Below are 11,253 nucleotides of genomic sequence, written 5' to 3'. Positions count from 1 at the left end.
CAGTTGCTTTTGTTAGCTCAGCATGATCACCCCCTTTCTGGTAATGTCAGCAAATTGGAAATGATCCCTCTCCTTGTCTTCATCTATTGGGTTCAGGTCAACTTCCTGCCCGCCTCTCCTGTCCCCCCACCACCCTTTCTCTACCACCTTTGGGAGAGGCATGTCATCTGGCTCTGGCTGAGCAGAATGATCATCTCTCTGCCCACGAGGGCTGTCTCAGTACTTGGTACATAACCTAAGCAAGGCCAATGAGCTCTGTTGTCGATTCTTTCGCCAGACTGGAAGCTGGTGAGAATCAGGCTACAGATCGTGAAGCCATCCTATGGACATTGCTGCCTAGGAGGGAAGCTAACAAGAGGAAAGAGGGGCACCTGGGTGGCTCAGTCGGTTAAGTATCTGTCTCTTGTTCCCTTCACATGATCTCGCAATCATGAGATTGAGCCCTGTGTGGAGCCTGCTTAAGAGTCTCTCTCTCCTTCTGCCTGTCCCCCCTCCCTCTCTCATTCAGTAAAGAAAAAAAGAGGAAAATAGATGAAGACTGATTGATGCCACCATTTGTGACCCTGGGGCCAGTTACCTCGTCCCATGCACCGGGCACTAGTAAATTTGCCTACTGAAATTCAAATATAAAAAAGAAGCTACCCTTCAAATGATATTTAGTATGCAAAACAACTTGAATTTTATTAAAAATTTACACTTTCAGACCTCTTCAATGTCCTAAACTTATGAAGATAGGGGGAAAAAAAAGACAGAAATCTTCACATAATCACTTGTATTGTAAATGGCACAAGTATCAAATTATTTTGATATGGGAAAATTAAGTTTGTTGGACATTTCAATGCCGTTTTCAAGTCTTAATCTTTTTCCAGCGTCCACATACTTTTAGTTTTGTTGTTCTGGGAGCCCTGCCCTATTTATTAAGGCAAATACATTTCAAAAAAAATGCATATTATTTACATTAGGATTTTCATTGAAAAAAATATAATTAAAGAAACTAACGCTTCCCCTCCCCCAAATTTAATATTTTTTTCCCAATTAGTATACAGAGATATCATATAACATTATAGGTTTATTTAAAGGTATTTATAGCAGATATATTTTAATGTAAAATAAACTTTTAAAACAGATAACTCATTTTTTTCAGTTCTACTCAGTATTTGATTTCCAATGTCTGCAGAGTTCACTGATTTGAGAAAAAATTTCCAATTCAAAGCACAAAGTATATTGAGGGCTGCCAGTACAGAAAATTATCCATAAATGAAAAGTTTTAGCTATAGCATTGAACATTACAGTAGGAAAATCTGTTAAGTGACGTTCCACATCCCTATATTATTATTGACGGCTTCCTGCCACAATGTATGAACAAGTTTTTGCATTATTACAACTTTTCTCTATCAGACATTCACTGATGTTTATTTCTTGTTGTTTTTCAAATACATTATATGAACCTCTAGATAAGTTATTCATATTCAAATTACTCCTTAAAAATGAAGGCAATAGTTCTCTATGGTAGAATTAAAACAGAACAAGATAGGAAAACACTCCAGTGTCTCTAGAAAATATTCATCAATCTCAAATGGATGGAATTTGCTCCAAGCAGGGAGCTTTGGACTTCACAGGCAGAGTGAATCACTCATACAATACTCTATGGGGAAAAAAAAAAAAAATTGATTTGGAAATCTTGTGCTTTCACTATTATTAGCATGAATTATTACTTGCAAATAATGTTACCCAACGCAGCTGCACTTACTGATCTGATCTTAAACCACCTGACAGGGAAAATAGCAAAATATCACAGCTATCTTTACCTCTTGTTAATATGACTTTGAGCACACAAAAACATTTACAATTGAAGCTGTGACAAAATTAGTTTCTTCAACAGCTATACATAGAACACGAAGTAACTTCTGGAGATTAGAAAAAAAAGTTATTTTGAAAAGTAGGCACTTTTGAAATTGGTACAGATAAAGAAGTTATCTGAAAAATATTGTATTTGTATTTTTTTTTTCTTAATGAGGCTATCTTAAGTAAAATATTTAAAGAGCATTAACTATCCTTTTTGCTGTAACTGTACAAGTTTATTCCTGAGATTTCTGGAGAAAATTATATTTTTTTATTTGTTTTTACATTGTTTATATAATTTTTTTAAAGCTTATTTATTTTGCGGGGGGAGGGGCAGGGAGAGAGAGAGAGACAGACAGACAGACAGACAGAATCGAGGCAGGCTCCATGAAGTGCAGAGCCTGATGTGGGACTCAAACTCACGAACCGAACCGTGAGGTCATAACCTGAGTTGAAATCAAGAGTCAGCTGCTTAACTGACTGAGCCACCCACATGCCCCCCAAATTAAATTTCTTAAAACTAGCAAATAGGAAAGAAATGGTTTTCCTAGATGGGAGGCCGAACTGTGGGTCAACATCTCAGCCAGTTACTTTCTGTCACTTTCCCATACATCAGATTTTTCATTTGGGATATATTCACACAGTAATTTATTCCTTATCTGGCCCCCAAATATGCCACGTCTTTAAAGAGCTGAAATGTTCAGCTGAAATGTGGTATGTAAGTTATTGTTCCTAAAAATTTGCCATTGTAGGTAGCTTCTCTCTTTTGAAGTGAGAACATAAAAACAAAATGAGATTTTTACATCTGGTTTGATTTAAATAACAATTCAAGTATCTCCTTTGAACTGATATTCTGAAAAACATTAATATTTATGTACCACAAATTTAAATACATTTTCTGAAAGGTAGAATATTCCCTGAATATCCTTTGTTTTAATCATTACTCAGACTATAAAGATCAAAAGTTAGCTTTGGTTCACGTCGTATTTCTGATAGTTCCTGATTTTTAAAAAAATTTTTTTTAATGTTTATTTATTTCTGAGACAGAGAGAGACAGAGCATGAGTGGGGGAGGGACAGAGAGAGAAGGAAACACAGGATTAGAAGCAGGCTCCAGGCTCTGAGCTGTCAGCACAGAGCCTGACGCGGGGCTCGAACTCACACACCGCATGACCGGAGCCGAAGTCGGTTGCTCAACCGACTGAGCCACCCAGGCACTCCAGTTCCTGAATTTTTTTATTCAAATACTCCACTAATCATTTAGAAATAAAATTAGTATCAAATACGCGAAGGAAAGCTTCAGACAATGACATTTCCTTTAAAAAGCTATATTCAAATGAAGATATGTTCTAATAGAAGTCATTAGCTCTTATTTTCAGCTATGGCTGATCTAGAAGATGTTCACTGAGTTTTTGCATGAAATGGAGTTGTTTCATAGTCTTGAAAATGGATTCCCTTAGAAGTTGTGATCTTCATAATAGCTCCATTTAAAGCATCATCTTCAATGAGCGTTATTAATCCATTCGCAATCATTGATGGGCTAAAAAGAGAGGAAACATTGTTTTTTTTAAATTTCAGTATGAGGCATAACTATCACTACATTTTGAATTGTTTTTGGAGAATCTACTAGCTTTAACAAGTATTAGGGAAATGCACGTCATGAAGCTATTGCTACCTCCATTATTTGATTCAATTTGATATGAACTAAATTATATGACAACCTTAGTCATACATTTCCTTGCCTACCCTGTCATTTTGACAGGAAGAACTCAGGGGCTTATTGTTTACATTGAGACAATGATTATTTTCTCCCCTCGAGCTTACAGATCTTAGACTTAATCAGATGAAAGGGTCTTAAAATCGAATCACGAAGAATCAGAGATAACGCTTCTTGAACATCTCTTATTTATCTGGTGCTATTTTAAGTACCTTCCATGTATCAATGTATTCACGGCCTTTCAAAAGTCCCCTGTTTGTTTTCGTGTTGTCTCGATTTTATAGGTGAGAAAATTGAGGTACCCAGAGGTTGAGAGATAACGTTTCTGGTCAGAGATAGAACCAGGATTTGATGGGGGGGGGGGGGGGGATTCCTTCAACCTGATAGTTACGACTCCACGCTGTGAAACCCAACTGCTCAAACACAGACACTATTCACCAACCATGTGTGTTGATTCTTATGAAAATGGTTGGAGTTAAGGGGCCATGTGAGATGTCACAGGAGGCAAATGTGAATATTTCTTGGTATTTAGTCAGATAAAGGTATCATTAGTTGCAAAAGACTCACATTAAAAAAAAAAAAAAAATCTCATCATGGCTGAAGGCAATTACGATGCACTGACTGTATCTCAAAATTCATAATGTGTAAACATACACATTAGGAGCCCAGAAAAAAAAAATTTCTCTTTTGAGAGTTTGCTGAACCAACACGTCAAAGCTGGCGTTAGCTTCTCAAATTTAAAAGGTTATTTTTCCCCTCTTTATCACTTAAGACTAGATGGTACTTTAACCACAGTACAAAGGAAAATAAGTACTTACTCCAAAATTCCATAGAATTTCATCATATCCTTGATGTGATCTTTATATTCTATATATTGTCCCATGTTTTCTTCTTTTTCAATGGATTCGAGGATGGGTGTATTAACAAAGCCTGGGCAAATGGCATTCAGTCTAACACCGCTGTTCATGAGATTAGCTGCCATCTGTTGATGAGAAGTAGAAGGTTGCAGGTTTCAAGCTTTGTAAATGTATACCATGGGGCACACTGATAATTAAAACCATTTCAAAGAGTCTGAAGTGAAAAATGCTAGTCAGATATCCTTCTAGCTATAGGACAATGACAGTGGTAAGGTTGACTGGTAGCAGAAAGCAAAAGAATACATACCTAAAATGCTGAATGAATTCCTGAAAGCCTCAATTAATTCTTCAAAAATTAGTTTTACTGGGAAACTCCTGAAAATACTTGATTATTTAAGCTGATCTTATCTACTGAATTCTGAAGGAACCCAAATGTAAAAAGCTAACGCTCAGAATTAATATCTCAGGTTTGCTTTCAAAGATCAGGGTTGTAGAACAAAGAACATTTCCTTAAAAAATACTGTTAGTGGAAAGTTTGCAACTTTGATGGATTCTAAAGATACTCTTGATAATATGTACTATCTGGAAAGTAATTTAAGTATTTTCAGAGTAGCATTCTTTGGCTTAATTTTGCACCCACTGATTTTACTTAAAGTATCTGTAGAACAAAATGCAGTCGATTATTTTTCCATTCCGTTTGCTTTCTTGTAACCTCCAAAATCAACAGTCATAGAGCTTTTGGGGTCATTTATGGACAGGCACAGAGCAGTGGGAAATTTGAGTTGCTATACACAAATGTTTCAGCTAAGATAAAAAAAGATGCACTTCTTTCTTTTTCAGCTCTTATAAACAAAGGTCCTTTTGTGATATATTTAGTCCATGTTTTTCTCACTTCTGTGCCTTTTGTTGGTGACTTGGCTATTTGAAATGACTCCCAACCCTAGTGGTGAAGTGCCGTTTGGTGTTCCTAAGTGTGGGAAGGCTGTGATGTGCCTTATAGAGAAACTACATGTGTTAGATAAGCCTGATGCAGGCATGAGGCATAAATGCTGTTGGTCATGTTACTATAATACATATTGAACACAATACGCATTAAATAAGATGTGTTTAAATACAAATACATTTAAACTAGGCTATGGATGGTTGATCAAAAATGCTGTGACCAGAGGCTCGAAAGAATGTAACCCTGTATTTCTCCTAGGAGCAACAGTTCAGTATTCTCTAATTCAGCGTTTGCGAGTGAACTGACTGTACAGGTGTCCATTCTTGTCCATTCTTGTCATTGTAAAAAGGGAGTTTCTGGTATTTCAGATTTGCTTTGTTTGTAATAGCTTTATGCGTTCACTGAAAGTTGAATTACAGAGTAAGACTTTGCAAAGTAAATAAAAATTTCCAATCAATTTGAATTAAGAGGAGGAGAGCCGCCTGCCTTCCCTTTTGATTGCACATCTACTGTTCATGCATCTATTTCCTCTCTCGCCATCTTTTCTCTATTTGTCTGCCTCCTCTCTTTGTCTCACCTCGTCTGCCCACTGCAGAGACTTTCCCAACTGTCCTATTCTCTTCTATACTTGTCCTAATACATTCTCTAAACAGTAGCCAGAATGGTCTTCAGAAAATGGAAACCTGATCTTGTCCCTCCTCTGCATAAAAGACCCCCTGGGAGCTGCATTTAGAATAAATCTAAGCTCGTTACTGTGGGGCACAAGCCGCTTTTCATCTGGCTCCTACTTCCGACTCTCCCCTTCCTCCTCAGGTTCCATTCAAATGGCCTTTTTACAGTTATTATAAAAAGGCAAGCATTCTCACTTCATGCCATCAATGCATGTGGTCAGTTAGGCCTAAAATATTCTTCTAAGCTCTGTGCACCTCTTACCCTAGGCCCCCATGGAGACATCCCCCTTGACTACTCTCTCTGGTAAATGCCTATTCCCCCCGCCACCCCCCACCCCCCGTGCTCTTTTTGTCGTATTTCCAGTGATAAGTAATATCTGGGGCACACTGCATATTCTACTCAAGGAGGGCTAAAGTTAATAATTTTTAAATTTGGAGCCAATTTTAAAAATAAAGAGTATCTTCCCATTTTTTGCCCTTAGGAGATTTTTCAATACCACATCTGTGTTTAGGACTGACTTCATTTTAAAAGGATCTAGTCTTCATTTGCCCCTTGATGTGACTTGAGAACCATTTTCTTTTTTATAATAAAGATTAAAGGATAGTTTATTTTTCTATTTTTAATCCAGATGTATCGAATTCTGATTTTATTCCCGTCTACTTTCTAGAATTCATGTTTCATGCAGGTACAGAAAGAGAAAAGGAGACATTGTAGTTGTCACATCCTCACCGCTGCTGAGCGTGTGAATCCAATTATGCCATGCTTTGAAGCACAATAAACAGGCTGTTGTGCAACAGGCATGAGTCCTGAAACAAACAAAAAATTTCAACAACTTAACTAAAAAATAAGCAGACAAAAACCAAGAAATAGTTGCTATGCAAATGGATAATTTGTGTCTATTTTAAGCTTATTCTACAAAATACACTAAAATCATTATTGGACAACTTTCCTTCCACGATCTCTATTATACTGTGCAGAATTTATGCTATATAAGTGACAGCCTAGGAATGAAGTCAAGAGTGATATGTAAGCCCTTCTGTCTCCCTGACCTTCTGTCAAGAGAAGTCAGTGTTATCTAAAACACAAACAGGAGCGCCTGGGTGGCTCAGTCAGTTAAGCGTCAGACTTTAGCTCAGGTCATGATCTCATGGTTTGAGTTTGAGCCCCACGCCAGGCTCTGTGCTGACAGCTTAGAGCCTGGAGCCTGCTTCGGAATGTGTACCTCCCTCTCTTTCTGCCCCTCCCCTGCTCACGTTCTCTCTCTCTCTCTCTCTCTCTCTCTCTCTCTCTCTCTCTCTCTCGCTCTCTCAAAAATAATAAACAAACAAATCACAAACGGAATCATCTTTAAATTCCAGTAAGTTACCATCGATTTTCAGTTTTTAAGGCTGGATCTTAAAAAGTATATATTCTATATTTGTAAGACTTGCAAATGGCTGAGGAAGTTTAAATTTCTTAAGCGAGATATGGAGATTAGCTGTCCTTGCTATAAATTAGTATGTATTTCCCCATCACCACTTGTACTGAATGATGCCTGTAAGTGTTTAAGAAAATTCAAAGTAACTTCATTTGATTTATATCTGTAGTAGATGCCTAGATCTTCTTGCCCATGACTTAGGAAAAGAAAACCAGAAGAAAGAAAAGAAAAGAAAGAAAACCAGAAGAAAGAAAGAAAGAAAGAAAGAAAGAAAGAAAGAAAGAAAGAAAGAAAGAAAGGAAAAAGAAAGCAAGCCACAACTAAAAATGTATGATTCCATTTTATTTCGTTTCATAATTATGCATTCTAACACAATTCAAGCAATTTTAGAATTGGCTTAATTTTCCACATATGCATAGTAGTAACTATTCGAATGCATGATTAAATTCATGGCCTGCAGAAATAGTATTGTAGCACGCACAGCATCTTTTGTCCCCCTACCTCTTGGCACAACCCCCCAAAAGAAACAAAACAACAGGAAAAACCTTTTCCTGAACAATCAAATTCTATTTCTAGTTCTACTACTACCAAGTTTATTTCTCAGAATTGTCAATTTTCTAATCAATAGTGAAGCTTTCAACTAGAGCCATTTGTATATTTCAGTTTTTAACAAATTTCTTCCATTAACTCATTTTAACATTTTTAACATTGTGACTTCTCTGAGTCAAGGGACAGCGATCTCTGATTATTATAATGTTATTAATATCAAATGTCATGTTAATAATACTAAATTATTCTGCTGAGACATGTTCATCTCCACCCAGCTAACTAGTCCCAGAGCACCACCAATCAGTCGAGTGTGTTGTGCCAAAGTTCAGCACTAAATGCAGACCTTAACCACTCCCTGGGTGCCTGCCAGGTCTCAATTTATAAAGTATGTTTGCTCAAGAGCACTTTAAATCCCTGATGGTAGATCACACGTAGTGCGTCCACCCAGTGACCTCAAAGTATTATAACATGTGGTTCTCTTCTTGTTTTTTGTTTTTAGGTTTAGTAAAATGTGTCAGTTAATTAAGTTCATTAAGGTCAGCCACCAAGAATTCATGATGGCTCCACCGTGTACACAGGACTGTGTATCACCGTGTATCAGGACTTTGGGATAAAGGGAATAAGCAGGTGCAGCCAGGCATTGCTGCATCTTGTTCTTCTGAGTTAGTCGTGGCTTTGCCCCTCCTTAAAGGTCTAAGAGATAAAGGCAGTTGGTGGTAGGACCGTGTCCACGGACTGTAGGAAGTGCAGAAGGAGCTGTAGGCAGAGAAAAGCTGACACAGCCACAGAAACAAAAAGCACAAGGGCGCTGTTCATAAATGTTGTCAAAGATGAACTTGAAATGGACTTTTGTAACTTCTGTGAAGGTACTGAACTTCTGAACCCAAGCTGGTTCAAAGTATCACAGAAGTGAAATAAATCAAGTACTGTTAGGTGGGTTCCATTTAAACAGGCAAGCACAAAACATACACTTCTCTTTAAAGGCACAACTGTAAATGCAACCAGAATGGGAAAAATTTGCTTCCATTTTTAAAGCGGCACTTGGTTTTATGAATCTTGTACCATTATAATGACATTTTCACTGCGATCCTGCAAAATGTTGACTTGTACTTTGCTTTTGCTTTTTGATATCAGATCAAAGGCTGTATAAATCAATAGCAGACACTCAGAAATTGTCCTTTTTTTTTTATAACTTTATGAAGGCATAAATGACACACAATAAACTACATAAAGTGCACAGTTCAAGAAGTTCCAACATATGTAAACACCCATGAAACCATGACCACAATCAAGATAGTGAACACATCCATCAATTAAAAGTCTCCTCTTGTGCCTTTGTCACCCCTTCCTTCTGCTTCCTGCCCCCCTTTCCCTGCTCTAGGCAACCGCTGATCTGCTTTGTGTCACTACAGTCCTCCTTTTCTTGAAGTTTATATAAACGTAATCACATATTGTAAACTCTTTCAGTCTGACTTCTTTCACCCAGGATAATCAAGAGCTTTACCTACATCATAGTGTGTATCAATAGCTAATTTCTTTTCTTTTCTTTTTTTTCTGAATACTATTCCACTGTAAGAATATACCCATCAATTGCATATACTTTCACCTGTTGATAGATATCTGGATTGTTTCCAGTTTGGGGGTATTACAAGTTAAGAGAATTCTATTTTTCAGTTACTTAGGCAAGCCACAGTTAATTTGGAGACTTTTTTTTTTTTTCAATCTTCCCAGCATATATAGATCTTAACTGTTACTTCTCATGTTCCGAACAGGAAGGGTGGGTTAGAGATCTGTATCCCCAAATCTCATTTTACAGACTTATTTTTCCACATTGTATCTTTTTCTGAAAATGTATACTTTTGAACTACAATGCCACAAATCTGGTACAATGTCCTAACTTGGTTGGGTTTCTGAACCTGGTGAACCGTGGGCTGCTGCTAATCCTAATTCAAGAGGATTTACAGAAGTACATTCGTTTGAGATCTATGTGTTTAGTCTGTTTCAAGTACAAGGCACAGGGAAGCATATTTAAAATATACTCTATTGAAATGAGTCCCTCCAGTGCTGAAAGGCTAGATCACTGCCAGTCATCCAACTTCAAGGAAATATTGCCAGTATGTAACTAGCTGGCCAGCGGCTGGAATTAATGTGGGTTTTTAACATCTTGCAAATTAATACCGATATGCACAGGGTATTCATGTTAAAGGATTTAAGAACAACAACAAAACAAAGGATTATGACAACGAGATAGCAGTCTCTAAAGAAATGACGTTTTGTTTAATGTTGTGAGAGAGAAAGCTATTATTTGTGCTTAAAAATGGTTACTTTATACTCGGGCACCTAGGTGGCTCAGTCGGTTAAACGTCCAACTTGTGATTTTGGCTCAAGTCATGATCTCACAGTTCATGAGTTCGAGCCCTACACTGGGCTCTGCACTGACAGTGTGGAACCTGCTTGAGATTCTCTCTCTCCCTCTCTCTTTGCCCCTCCCTCTCTCGCTCTCTCTCTCTTTCTCTCGCTCTCTCAGAATAAACTTTATTTAAAAAGAATAGTTTTTTTAATCCTTAGTCTAGACCCAGCATGATGCAAGCTGACTTACAGAATTGCAAAATGAGTCTCTCCAAAACATAATAGGTCTAATTACTTACAGGTTTATGTCCACCCTAAGTATAGATTCATTTGGGAAAAAGATTCAATAGGGACGCCTGGGTGGCTTAGTCGGTTAAGCGTCCGACTTCAGCTCAGGTCATGATCTCACAGTTCGTAAGTTTCAGCCCCACATCAGGCTCTGTGCTGACAGCTCAGAGCCTGGTGCCTGCCTCAGATTCTGTGTCTCCCTCTCTCTCTGCCCCTCCCCTGCTCGCTCTCTCTCTCTCTCTCAAAAATAAATAAACATTAAAAAAGTTAAAAAAAAATCAATGGAAGGAGAAATTCTACCCACAAAATAAATGCTTTCTATAAACACTCAGGATAATAACACCAAATAGCGAATGACTGGATGAGATAATTACAAAAAAAATTTTAAATACCTGAAAATTACATATGCAATTACAGAACATAGAAGGAAGTCATTTAGAAAAATACATTTTCCATTTCCACATTAGTTCTTCTATCTTTAATATTCTTTCTGCCCATATTTACAACAGATAGCTGTAACCTTTACATCTCATAGAAGGTAAAAAACTGCAAATCTGCTCAGACAAGGCAATTGTACTGAATCACCAAACATACTTCCTTTCTGGGGCGCCTGGGTGGCG

The 11,253-nt window shown here is 37.5% G+C and overlaps 1 protein-coding gene across 3 annotated transcripts in view; it reads right to left on the bottom strand.

The window, feature by feature from the left end:
* Positions 1-1,056: 1,056 nt before the first annotated feature.
* The window catches only part of HPGD (15-hydroxyprostaglandin dehydrogenase), a 29,969-nt gene continuing 19,772 nt past the window's right edge, over positions 1,057-11,253 (bottom strand). For 2 of the 3 annotated variants that reach the window (XM_058720868.1, XM_058720869.1), the window contains 3 exons: positions 6,760-6,836; positions 4,377-4,540; positions 1,057-3,381 (listed from right to left, as the gene is read on the bottom strand). In XM_058720868.1, coding sequence (XP_058576851.1) covers positions 3,243-3,381; positions 4,377-4,540; positions 6,760-6,836 — 380 coding nt within the window. In that variant the 3' untranslated portion in view covers positions 1,057-3,242. Of the gene's footprint in view, positions 3,382-4,376; positions 4,541-6,759; positions 6,837-7,774; positions 11,244-11,253 lie in introns of those variants that run through there. The other variant, XR_009259171.1, reaches the window with a different exon arrangement.

The sequence above is a fragment of the Neofelis nebulosa genome, chromosome 3, assembly GCF_028018385.1.
Source record: "Neofelis nebulosa isolate mNeoNeb1 chromosome 3, mNeoNeb1.pri, whole genome shotgun sequence".
In the NCBI taxonomy this organism is placed as follows: Eukaryota; Metazoa; Chordata; class Mammalia; order Carnivora; family Felidae; genus Neofelis; species Neofelis nebulosa.
Note: the sequence above shows the minus strand (reverse complement) of the source record. Positions and strands in the feature narration are given on the sequence as shown.